Source organism: Setaria italica, chromosome V (assembly GCF_000263155.2).
Source record: "Setaria italica strain Yugu1 chromosome V, Setaria_italica_v2.0, whole genome shotgun sequence".
NCBI lineage: Eukaryota > Viridiplantae > Streptophyta > Magnoliopsida > Poales > Poaceae > Setaria > Setaria italica.
Window position 1 is genome coordinate 41,520,793 of NC_028454.1, and position 13,273 is coordinate 41,534,065.

General features: G+C 42.5%; 2 protein-coding genes across 2 annotated transcripts in view; one reads left to right on the forward strand and one right to left on the reverse strand.

Moving 5' to 3' along the window:
- The first annotated feature begins 4,768 nt into the window (after nt 1-4,768).
- On the forward strand, nt 4,769-9,870 carry LOC101779623 (phosphatidylinositol:ceramide inositolphosphotransferase). The gene is made up of 12 exons (XM_004970526.4): nt 4,769-5,262; nt 5,349-5,438; nt 6,967-7,053; nt 7,147-7,215; nt 7,755-7,835; nt 7,913-7,984; nt 8,065-8,125; nt 8,194-8,296; nt 8,418-8,513; nt 8,591-8,637; nt 8,715-8,869; nt 9,362-9,870. Exons 1-12 carry the CDS (start codon nt 5,236-5,238, stop codon nt 9,440-9,442), a joined length of 969 nt encoding a protein of 322 aa, XP_004970583.1. The 5' UTR covers nt 4,769-5,235; the 3' UTR covers nt 9,443-9,870.
- Nucleotides 9,871-11,019: 1,149 nt separating this feature from the next.
- The window catches only part of LOC101780021, a 3,946-nt gene continuing 1,692 nt past the window's right edge, over nt 11,020-13,273 (reverse strand). The window contains exon 3 of the mRNA XM_004970527.3: nt 11,020-11,517. Coding sequence (XP_004970584.1) covers nt 11,295-11,517 — 223 coding nt within the window. The 3' untranslated portion in view covers nt 11,020-11,294. The remainder of the gene's footprint in view (nt 11,518-13,273) is intronic.

Consider the following 13,273-nt stretch of genomic DNA (forward strand, 5'->3'; position numbering starts at 1 on the left):
GCTTTGCAGAGAAATCTAAAGGTCAATAAACGCGGGCGACGTGGCCCCAATGCACGCTCGCGTTTTGTCCCCAGGTTTGGTCAATCAGAGATTCTTTTTTAGGTTGCAAGCATGATAAGTTAAAAAAAAAAGGGTTGCAAGCATGATGCTTTGGGCCTGGGGAGGACCAAGGGTACACACACACAACTTGACAGTTCCAATGAGCTTCTCGCCCTCTCTCTTTCTAGGGTTTTGTGTTCCGCTTCAACGTTGGGCCGAAATCATAAACTGGGCCGACAACGCTGCATAGACACGTGCTGCGCGCGGGGGGCCCGTTGGGCTTTCAGGAATTGATCCACCCACCACCAGGCCACCATGGTGCAATACGGCCTTTTTTAAGGACAAAAAAACTGATATTGTTGCTATGAGAAATGCTAAAGTTTGGTGCTATTTTGAATTGATAGGTACTACATGTTCCATTTGTCGATTGATCTGAATTATTTGAATAATTTAGTTATTACCATGTTGCATAACGCATCATCACCTTCTGGTGAAATGTGATTCTGCACTCTACATTTTAACATTTTTTGTGTATTAGTAATACGTAACTAGATTTATAGAATCTTTCAAAATAAATCATTGGTGTGGTGTTGGAGTCATGGGTGCATGATTAGTGTTCGTCTATCTAGATGTTTGTGAGTTTAATTTAATGGCTATACACCCTAGTTAATTCAGAGGCTCAGAGCTACACTTTCTTAACTTAAAATGTATAAACTATTAACGATGATAGGTTTTTACTTCGTTTCACTTTGTTCCATAGTTAGGATCCGCTTGGATGGGTACTAACATTGCCACAGGTAGCACAGCAAATTGTGGCCAATACTTTTTCAGCAAAAGCAAAAAAAAAAGTTAAATGACAGAGTGTATGGCAACTGAGCCAAAGACTAAGTTTTGCTTGCCATAATTCTAGTAGTTAATCAAACACTCGTCAACAAGCATGCCATGTTAGCTATAAACCAAACATGTTAACTATGCCACGGTGCCACCTCACGGACAGAGCGAAAACAATAGTACGAAGGGGCCACCAAACAAACTCGCTCATTCACATGGCGATACATCAAAAGAACGGTCACATCATTATAAGGTTGCATAGACACAAAATACAAAGTTGAAAGAAAGTAAAATAATGTTTTCTACTTAATTAAGCTGTCATTGGATAAGCAACTACCTTATAAGCTAAATTTAGAATTATGATACTACAAATGCACTGTTTATACGAGTTGTGATTGTTGTTGTCAATTGGCATGCAACCTACAACATTCATTTGTTATATATTTATTCATTCATGAACTAGGAATGTGTAATTATATACAATGACTTAAAAGGCAACCCATATTACGAATTATTCAATAAATCATTTCAAATTATATATATGGCAATACATGAAACTACTTACAAGACAATACCAACGTACTTGTCAACCAGAATCATAGAGGATCATGGATTGTTTCCTCCTCTTTGATCTCCCCTGCTGTTTTAGGATTTGAAACTAATAAACCTGTGACTACCCTGCTGTTTTAGGATTTGAAACTAATAAACCTGTGACTAGAGTGAAATGGCAATGCACTTTCTAGGGAATATAAGAGTACACGTCTTGATCATATATGCACGCTTTGCGTGTATTTTATGACTCTTATCAAATTGTAGTTAGAGATTTGGCATAATTTACCATATTTATGATGAAGAATAAAATAAGTCCAAAAGAGATGAAGAGAGTTTTTGAAAAAGTTCATTTTTTTTGGGGGGGGGGGAGGGATGGCCCTTGCTGACCCTACCAACTCTATCATTAAGGCATCTCTATCGCAGTTTGTGCTAGTCTTTAACACGTAGAAAAATTTCACGCCACACTTCTATTTGACTAGCTAGTGTTGTTGGTACTGAAAACCCAGTCACAACTCTTGCAGTGTAACTATGTAAGGATGTCCTACTAGATAATTCACATCATATTTACAATCCCGTAGTACCTACCAAAAGAATCAGCAAAACACTGGAAATCGGACATAAAAAAATTGCATGATCCACAACCACAATGACTGCTGAGTTGATAGTTAATTTCATAAAGATGATTACATAATGGAAATACCATGGAGACAACATTTCTGGTGGGGCATGTGCCCCCTTGTGTTTACTGTAGGAGGGTTTACCTTTTATTGCCCTTGAATGAAAGAAAATCAAATTTCTCGTTCCATTTATGCATACATGAGATTTTTGTTGAAGTGAATATAAATGAAGTATCTAACATTTGCCATACCCGTGGTCTTTTATGATTCCTACTTCGAACTTATTTCTTTTCTTTTATGCAAAGATGGCTCCATATACGTGCGACCATGCATTAAAAGTTACAAAATCACCGCAATGCTTGAGTACTTTGTACTGCAAATCAAAGCACATGTTGTTTGCTTCCGAATACAAGTGGAGAGCATCAATGCAGTAGCACGTGTGTGGTATATTGGTGAGTGTGGGTACATGCACGGTCCGGTTTACGTGAATAACTAACTCGTAAGGAAAAATAAATCACCATAAAACGTTGGCCATCGATGATTAAGGAAGTACTACATGTTTCTTTGGTCCAGGATATTGGTGTAGTCGTGTAGCGCATCTGCGAGAGATTTGCAGCGCGTCACCATCCCCTTCTACCACCATTTATTAGATGAGCCGGACGTATGGACAATGGACCTATACGCACGAGATCGAAGGAAGTAGGAGTCCAAAGTGCCATGCAGCCATGATGCGGGTGAACTGTGCCCTTAAGCTTTCAGTTCGCATATTCGAATATGGACCTGAAACTAGCAGAAAGTAGTGCGTGCTATCACAGAAACTTCCTTGACCGAATCCGACCCAAAACGTGCCGTTGCGATCGAGAGCGCATCAGCACAAGTGCGAAGTGACCTCCACGAGTCGGTGACGCTGATGTTCTCGCCTTTCCACCCGAAAGCACCTGTCGGCCTCTTGTAAAACCAGATACGAGCGCCGATCTGGCTGGCTGGGCAACGCCGCGGCGTCCGGCCGGTGGGCTCGTTGCGCCTGCTTGTCCGTTCGTGGTCTCTTCGCTGCAGCCGCAAAACTTCTTCCTTCCCAAGTCCCCACCCCCTGCCGGCCGCGCACACGCACGGCGGACGCGTAGGAGGGCTGTCGCTCATGCCGTCGCCATGTGTGAGCTGCGTGCCGCTGCACCTCCGGATCAGGGCCGGCACAGATGCGCTCGCCCCGCCCGTATTGAATACGAGAGGAAATGCACAGGACTGTGGGCCGTTGGACGTGGCCGGGCTGCGGACGTGCACTTGTCATCCAATTGTGTCGTGCGGAGTGGAGTGTCGCAGGACCATCGCGTCCTCACGTCGCCTGGCCTCTTGGGACTGCGACCCCAACGCCAACAGGTGTCGGTCGGGGTGCTTGATTGATCAGCCGGATCGGCGACTGCAGCAGCAGCAGCAGGACAGCAGGAGAGGGTGAGTATGACATGGTGGGGCCCAACATATAATTACCTTGCCAATCCATTTTGAATGCTCCTGGGTCTTGGCTTTTAACAGTTTTGTTGATGAGCTCGATGTTTTCCAGAGGAGAGTGGGATTTGCGTCATCGTGATGGTTGCATTCCGCGGATAGAACGCGTGCTTTCTGCCGGCAACCTAGCTCGCACTTGACAAGGTCTCAAGTGACGTACTGACGTTAATGGACTTCGAAAAGATTATTCTCTTTGTGCACGGATGGTGACGCTTATTGTGTACTTCGTTTTCAACTAAAACTGCAGAAATGCAGAGAAGAATTCACATTTGCCTTCGAAATGGTGGAATGGACCGTGTTTGGCACATTCGCCTTCGAAATGATGGAACGGACCATGTTTGGGGTTAGACCATCTTCCTATTAAAATTCATGTGGGCTTTTCATGGTAGAATTTGGCCATATACTTGGATTAATGCTTCACCAAAAATACTTTGACTAATGTATGAACTATTGAAGAGTGGTCATACCATCACGTACAGTTGTGAAGGTTGCGATTTGTAGAAGTTACTACTATAAGCATCGAGCGTCACAATCCGTAGAAGTGGTAAAAGCGCAGGTACGCTTGTATATAAAAAAAATGTGGCAAAAAAAAATAGCAATGCTACCATATCAGAATACGTCACATAAGAATAATGAACAAATATGATAACTGCAAATTTATATAAAAATATAACAACAATTATTGTTAAGATGCAATAAAAATGTGAAAAGAACAAAATAGGCTAGAGGGGCATAATTTGGGCGAATGGTTATATCTCTAGACGAGTTGAATGGTCAGAAAGATGACCACTGCCGTGGAACGCATTGATCAATGTTCAGTATGAACATCCGAAATTCGTTTTCGAACCGAAAGAAAGCTACACGTCTACATGGCGACATCCTTTTTCTTTTTCGAGCTGTACCTGTCAACGTCCGGTGATCTGGAAGACGGCGGGGCCCGAACATGTACGCTGTCGACCCTGGACACCGTACAGCTAGCTTTCTCCGGTTCCCTGGCCCAACCGACCGAATTTAACAAAACACGAACGCCATTTCCATTTGCATCTTTTCTTCTCTTTTTGAAATGGTGGATGGATAGGATCTCAGATTTCTCGAACAAAAGATCAAAAGGGAAGAGATGAAGATGATAGATCGGCCAGCACGGCTGCCAGATGCATAAAAAGGGCAGTGATACGCGCACATGGAGGAGGGGAGGGCACAGCCCGGCGAATCGCAAGTCCACCGGCTCCTCCCTCGGAATCAACGCAGCCGAGAGCAACCGCTCCGATCGAACTGGCCGGCTACTCGAGCCGAGGGAGCCCCCGGATTTTACCAAAACGCCCACGCCCCGGCTCCTTTTTTTCCCGAACCCACCCTCCCCGATTCAAACCGTCGCCGCCGTCGCCGAGTGAGTCGCGACTCCCCCAGCGGCGGCCTGCGACCACCCCGTTCCCACCCCGTCGCGTCTCCGGGAAACCGCATTTGCTTTGCGCCCGTCCCCTCCCCCTCGCAGAGGTCCGAGAGCTGAGCTGCCCCGGGCGGGTGGGTCGTCGTCCGCCCGTGCTGCGGCGGGGGCGGCGGTTACGACGCGGAGAATTCCGGCACGGGATGCCGCGATCCCCGCAGTGATGTGCGGATCGGAGCATGGGTGTGACCCCGCCGGGAGGTAGCGGCTACTGGCGGAGGACTAGGAGCGGGAGCTGCTGACGCCACGATGTACATCGCGCGGGAGGCTACCAAGGTCTCGATTCGCCGGGCACTCACCCGTATTCGGTATGCTAGCTATTTGCTTGTCGAGTTTTCCTGATTGGTGTCTGCGCCGCGCAGCTATGGAGGAAGGTGAGCGCGGAGACGACGGCGGAGCTGCAGCTTCTGCTCGAGAAGTGGCAGTTGCTCCTTGCAGGATTGGTGTTCCAGGTGAGCTTCTCAATCGATCTCGTTTAATTTTATCTCAAGTGTCTATAATTACGAGACTGTGGGCTGTGGTGTAGTCTGCTGTTAGAATTTTCGGGTTGCAGATGGTTCACACTTTTTCCTTTTTTGAATTTTAGTTACCTCTGTATTGTGTGCTTGCTGCTAAACTTAGTGTTCGTCTGCTCGATTAGGGGCTGTCACCAATCCTATGATGATTCATCTCGAGGGTGTTGTCAGTTCGACTGAGAATATTCCCACTGCGGTTTATGCTAACTTGTGTTGTGACTGACCAAACATTTATGCGGATACTAAGCTCTTTTAGATTTATATCAATATATGCATGGTGATTTCTTGTTGATCAGTGCGAGTATAGTAGAAACAAGTATGCTGTGAATTTTGTCTTTGATGTGCCTTCTGTGTATGCACTGAGCTACTAATATATATGGCATGTTGATATCGATATCTGAGATTTCACATGGGTGGCAGAAGCGCGGGCTAGCTCTTTATTCAAATCATTGTCCAAGTTTTTGTGCATGGTTACGTTATTACTCCAAGAAAATATGTTACATAAATTACCCTTTTATATTAGCATAGATTCTTCAAGTCTTTATATCTTTAAAATTTCTTCGAAAAATTATAATGCACGAACTACGTAGTTAGCAGGGTAACTAAAGTCTTGTTGAAACTATTTTTGTTCTGCATATAATCTGGGCCCTTTGCCATCTTTCTTTTAGTTAGGAGAATCCTTTGCAGACTTTTATTGTAACAAATAATACATCCCTCATGTAAGCTTTATAGGAAAGGAAATAGCAGTCGTAGACAGCAACGGAGATACCGCAATAACAGTGCTACCTATTGACACTTAAAGTAACTGCATAAACATACTATTTGATACCCTCCAATCTCTTTTAGGATAACACTGGCATTTTGCGCTCATGATCAAATATGATGTGTCCTGGCAATCTACCTCGGCTGATGTAATTTATCCTTTCTCTTTCTGGAGCATTCATTGTAGGTGATTCTAAAGCTTTTAAATCTCTTTATTCCTTTATTATATTACTCAGGCCTTTCGTGCTAGCCCGATCTATGTGTAGCTTGTCCAAGCAATCCACCTCCCAAAAATTTTCTTGTGCTTCTATCATTAAATCAGCCAAGAACTTTGCAATCTCTTTTATCGTTTTTTTCTCAGTTGTGCTTCTGTAGTATAACTGTCTTGCACTTTGTTTCATTAGATGAGCCAAGAACTTTGTAGAAATCACTAGACACTGGGTTTTTCTCTGTGTACAGTTGGTAGAGAAGGAAACTAGTGACTTGTTTTTTTAGATGGCTTGATAAGCTGCAAAGAAACAGGCCAATTGTCTGCTAATACAAAGTCTTTTAGGGTTCTCCATTCAGAGTTTGCCAAAAGTTCCTAATATCTGAATTTCCATCATTCTGCATTGTCTTCTCAAGATTTACTTGTTAACATATTTTTATCAGTTCAATAATGGATGATTTTGGAGATTCATGCAATCATTTTGCCTATAACTAGTACATTCATGGATTGGCTGCTCGAGGAGTACATTACTTGCACCGGCCCGGACCTCTGCTCCAGGACTTGGGATTTTTGGCCCTTCCGGTATGTCATCTGCTTTTATCCAGTTCTTGTTAATAAAGGAATACAAGGCACTGATTTCTTTTGTCCCATTGGTGGCACATCTCCATATGGTAGGAACTTGGCCGAGAGAAAGGTTATCTTAGCGAGAGCGTATTCACGTTCATCTTCATTTCCTTTCTGTTGGTAGGTTACCTTTTACTTCACAATTTTTCTATTTGTAGTTGATTACTTGTACCAAGAATGTGACCATGTTTAATACTGTGAATTAAACAACACATTATGCAATTGATCTCATTGGCATTAAAAATCTGAAGTGATGGTTATTTAGATGGATGTGTTAAAAGACTTTGTGACATGAAGACAAACGGTCAGTCAATCGGTGTATGGAATTATTGGAATCTCCACCATGAGTGGCCTTTAGATATATTGGAGCTCTCATTTAATTTCAATGTTGTGTTAACTGTTAAGGTTAGAAAATAGAGGTTTCATGTGGATTATCCATGTCTAAACTAACAAAAATGTTTGTTTGGTGATGCTTTGTTGGACTGCCATCCTGTAAAATAAAGAATTTGTGCAAATTACCTTTTGGACCTGTTTCTGTAATCTGCTCTTTCATGCATTGCATACTTTCTGAATTGTTTAATGCTTATTTTCTATAGTGATCGATCATATGCTAGGATTACAAGCTATTCAGCCTTGACCATTTGTCTATGGTATTGCAGTGGAGTTTTCACCCTTTTATTTATCATAGCAAACGTTTCTACACTGTTCTTCTGTGGCGAAGGGTGCTGGCATTTTTAGTAGTAAGTGTGGCTGTCTTACTTTGATGGTGTTCAGATTTATATCCGTGTTCAACAAGCGATCATAATTTCCTGTACAGGCTTCGCAGTTTTTACGGATTATCACATTCTACTCCACTCAACTTCCTGGTCCAAATTATCACTGTCGTGAGGTAACCTTGATTTCTCATTCTGTCCAAAGCATATACTCGTGAACACTATTGCTAAAGTAGTTATTTGATACCATTCATAGGGCTCAAAACTTGCCACTCTTCCACCACCAAACAATGCACTCGAAGTGCTCCTTATTAACTGTAAGTCTTCTATTGTTGGCTTACTCTTGTGGGTGGAAAGTTCTCTTGATTCAAATTGTTCTTTGCAGTTCCTCATGGAGTGCTTTTTGGTTGTGGTGATCTGATATTCTCATCTCACATGATCTTTACCCTAGTGTTTGTGCGCACATACCATAAATATGGATCAAACAGGTACCAAAATCTAGCCAGTCATGTGTGTCCCTCTCTGTGTCTTGCATAGTTGCGTGTAATTTGCGTGACAAGTTTCATACCAGTTGCCCACCAAGTCAACCCTGTTCACACGTTCTTGTAGGTTGATTAAGCTCCTTGCTTGGCTGATGGCTATAGTTCAGAGTCTTCTTATAATTGCTTCTCGCAAGCACTACACTGTGGATGTTGTTGTTGCTTGGTAGGGACGAAACTCAATTTCAGTGATAGGTTATCTTTAAGTAGCATCTACCTCCTTTTGACAGTCTCTTTCTACAGGTACACTGTTAATTTAGTTGTATTCTTTGTTGATAAGAACCTGCCAGGTACATTCTTTTACCCTCATGTAACATGCAGAACAGCCATCAACATTCTGTAACAAGCTTATCTGCCAATTCTGCAGAAATGCCAGATCGTACAAATGGGTTATCTTTGCTTCCAGTAAGCTCAAAAGATAAAGATGGCAGGATGAAGGAAGAGCTCCATAAGCTTGACAGCAGGATGAGGGATGAGGTGCATAAATTATTAAATGGAAACTCTGTCGATGCTACTGATCGGGTACTAGAACATTTCTTACCACCCCATGTTTTCTGAATTATCATAAATAGTTTGTGGTACCTTTCGATGCATGCATAATAATAAACTTAAAATGAACCACTCCATCCGTTCCAAAATGTAGGTGGTTTTAGCTTATTCTAAATATATAGATTTTGCTATGCATCTAGATATAGGATTATGTCTAGATACGTAGCAAAATGTATGTTTGTAGAAAAGCCAAAACGACCTGCATTTTGAAACGGAGGGAGTAGTGATGCGAAAGCAGTGAGATATATACTACTCCCTCCATCTCAAATTATAGGTCGTTTTGGCTTTTTTAGATTCATGGACTTTGTTATGCACTTAAAATATACCCTATGTCTAGATGCATAATAATATCTATGCATCTAGAAAAGCCAAAATAACCTATAATTTGGAACGGAGGGAGTACAACATAACCCCGTGCTTTTTGGTTCCAAGTTTTCTTCATGTATCCTTTTCTGGTTATTTCAGCGACAACGAGTGCAGATGAATGGAAAGCATGGAGAAGACATGAACCACACTGTCTCTGATGCCCCTCCCACGGGTACATGATCAGCTGCTTTTCATTGTTCTATTGTCCTCAACATGGACAGGGGAATCTGCCGGGAAAAAAACTTAAAAAAGAAGAAAATTGCCTGGTGTATGATGAAAAGCTTCTCAGGTACCTGCAAGGCTGCAACATCATTTTGTTCTGCTGCTCTCTATGGCATGGTGACAGATAAATGAGGCAGTGTTGAAGTAGTGGTAGAAAATGTAAAAGGATCAGAATCTCGCGGCTTTCCTCAGATGCTGCTGCTACAGTTTTGCATTCTTCAGACCTTTTAAAACCGATGATATTAGAGAGAGAAAAATTTGATCTTTGATGTAAATATCGATTAGATTCAGCTTTAGTTCCAGCTCTAAAAAAAATATTGTCAGCTGTGGTGAATTGGTGATTGCTAATTTATGTTCATTGGTAGTAATTGTATGTGAGGCTGTGAGCAGCGCGTGGTGATTGCTTTTGTTGGAGCCCTGTGACGCCTTTGAGCGAACAGCTACTTATCCGGGCAGATCGCTTCGTGTGACACGGTAGAGCCCGGGCTCACGAGAGCTGAACGCCTCACGGGTTTGGCGCTCTAAAGAAAAAGGCAGCGGACGCCGCGTGCCGCGCGCGAAGACGACGGGGATCGCCGTCGTGCTGCCGCTGCGCCTGCGCTTACCCACCCAAGCACATGCGTTCGATGCGTTCCGTGCACGGAGTTTGAGCGCATCGCCGACGTGGTGCCGCTGCGCCTGCGCTTACCCATGTCTGCAGCCGTGCAGGTGCATGCCCCGAGTATGTGCGATGCGCTCTTGCGAAGGCGGAAGCGGTATGTGCCAGTCGCGCTGCATCGCTGTCAAAGTCTACAGTCTACAACTTTACACGATGTCGCGGCAAAAGTTTCCCGTTCCTGCCGCATAGCCAATAGTTGCTGTCTATGCTTGGACACAGCACTACAGCAGGATCTGAAACTCTGAAGGAATCTCTGAATAAATGGCTTTTGTTCCTGTGCTACTTCTACTGTGCAATTGCCAAAATGTTGCGTAACTTCGCAAGTACATCTTTGAAGATCCATCTGAAATGTCATGCGATTAAGTGATGATTGCAGCAGCTCGGGTACACCATCTTCCTTGAATCGCGCGAGCTGCATGTGACTCGAAGCAGCCCCTGCCCCACATTTGGCTATTTGGAGTGCTTCGATAGCCTGGTCATTTAAACTTAAGAAATCCACGAAATGATGTTGCCGGGTACGTCAATCCAGAATGGAGCAATTGACTATTTGCCATCATCCCCGATGGCGCCGCACTCCCAATCCTTCCCTCTCCGGTGATAAGGGTTTGTATTCAAGTACTTCAGGATCCACCAGAAGCGAGAAGCCTATCCTGTAGCTTTCCCCTGTTTGGGATGCAAGAATTCTGTCGTGGACAACCTGCAGTCTCCAGTCTCCAGTCTCCTGCACATGTCTGAATAAAGGAAATTCGGCGACAGTCGTGCCTCTTGGCTATCCCGTTTTATGAATTGCAAGATTAAACTATACATAGTATGATGTACGAAGATGGGGAAGTTATGATAAGCCACTCACCAAAAATTTGCTCAAATCACGAAAACATGAAAAAAAGAATGAAGTACGAGATCTTCCATTCCCCGATTTCGCAACCACTTGCAAATGTGCACCCAATCTTTACAGAATAACCTGCGTTCCATTTTTTTTTGCGGCATGTGCCATCGTACTCTCACAAAATTAACACCACCCTTCACCACACCCAAGCAACTCCATTCAAATCTTCAGTTCTGCTCATGCCCATCCAGTTTGCGCTCTGACACTCGCCCATACTTCATCAGTCTTGGATCTGGAGCTTTTATTTGAACAATGCGCACCAAGAGTCATCCAGGAACATTGAAGTGGAAGAGCCAGGATATAACGAATGCAAACACCATGCAAGCTAGGAGGAAGTTGAGGAACCGGTGCCCTTGCCAAAACCTCCGGGGCTCGCTGGCTGTTGCCTGGGCAGCCGCGGTGCTGCTTGATTCATTCCACTGCTCGATGAAGTCCATATCACTGAAACCTGCCACGTTGCATGCAGCTGAGCCACAGATTTCGCAGATCCTAAGACAATGAAAGAGGAGATGGAGCCACTTAAAACAAATCCTTGCTTATATTCAGATAATATGTTATGAATGCAAATTTACTTGAACGACACTAATGCAACACATTTAATAATGACTAACTACTCGAATATAAAGGATAGCATGCAAAACAAAGCGTTAATATGATAAAAAGCAATAATCAGCGCAAGCAGAATTTCAATTCAATCGGACATAGGCCTAATTTCAGCTGAACACCAATTAAGGAAGAGCAAATTCTGAATTAGAAGAACAAAGTTATGTTTTGTGATTTTGTAAAGATACTGAAGCATCTTTGTGTTTTTAAAATCACGACTCAGTTTAATACTTCCCATGGTTACCTCATTGCAGATGATTAAACATGAGTGGTCAAGAAGGTGCCTAATGATATCATTCATAAGAATATGAACTCACTACCATAACTTTCATCAATTTTGAAATAACTTAAAGGTTTACATAATATAGCATCATTTCAAACCCTACCTTTACAAATTTTTTACTCAAACAACTTCCGATTACTCCCTTAGTTCAAAAATACAAGGAGTATATTGTTTGGGAAAAGACACTTTTTATAAAATTTGACACCCAATTAGTCACATAATAAGTATGTACTAATGTATAAAAATTATACAATTAGATTAGTATTTCAAATTCTTACACATTATATTGAGTTTTGTTGCTATAAGTGATATATATTGTGAGAAAATAATGGTCAAATTCTGTGCTTGAAGACCAAGTGTAAATACTGCAAAAAAGATTAAAAACCTTGCTATAACATCTTGACAATAAAGCAACTGAAATATGTACGTTACATTGTAAAGAAAGCTGTCCCTCCAATTCATCTGGATGCTTGCATTTGAATTGAAGGGGTACTTGATCTATCCTTTTTTCTTGAACACTTGCACTCAAAGAGTCTCATAATTGTTGTATCTTCAAGATGATAGCTTGGTGCAAAGTTATTTTCATATATGTTTGATCGACACACATGGCTGATGAAAAAACTGAGAGTGGACAGGAGAAAGCTAAGAAATAAGGCACTACTGATGTAGCTTTAGGTTCCCATTTCAAGCATGGTGCCTTTACCCATCACCTTCCACTTCCCCACTTCATTTTGACTAGAATTATCAACTAGAAATATTTTCTTCATGTACCTGATGTGGGAAAAACCGCACTTGTCACTCTTTACAATTTATTGAATTAAGCATATTCTGAATAACGTTCGACACTGAAAAGCACAGCTGCTGAGCAATTTTACAGATTCAGTAACCTGTGCTGCTTATAGCGTTCACCCTATGTGGAATTCTAAGACTAAACGAATTCTTTAGAAAACAATTCTGCAATAAGATGTTGACCGAAAAGACCATCTCTCCCCTAACATGAAGATGCTAATCACTTGGCACACCGATTTGCAGTGAAGTATGACAAGTTGCTGTAATTTTCATGAAGTATACACTTCCAGTGGAAGCTAACATGATGGTACCAGTACCACAATAACAAAAAAGACTTCCACATTCGAGGATCAAGAGAATTACACAAGAATCTGGAAGAGAAAGCCAGACCAAAAGAGGGAATCCCACTTTATCGACTCTCCAATGTTCCATCATATGGCCATTCCAAAGCCCTTCTGTAACCTACGAATCAACGGATTCCACTTTATCCTTTCCTCGCCCATCTCCTTGAAACCTTTATAACCCACCTAACTAAAGCAAAATAGCAATTTCCTGCTACAGAACTTAACC

Coding starts and splice junctions, on each gene's coding strand:
- LOC101779623 (XM_004970526.4), top strand. CDS start 5,236: ATGTACATCGCGCGGGAGGCTACCAAG. Junction 5,439..6,966: donor TTGCAGGATTGGTGTTCCAG/GTGAGCTTCTCA, acceptor GCCTATAACTAG/TACATTCATGGATTGGCTGC. Junction 8,297..8,417: donor CATAAATATGGATCAAACAG/GTACCAAAATCT, acceptor ACGTTCTTGTAG/GTTGATTAAGCTCCTTGCTT.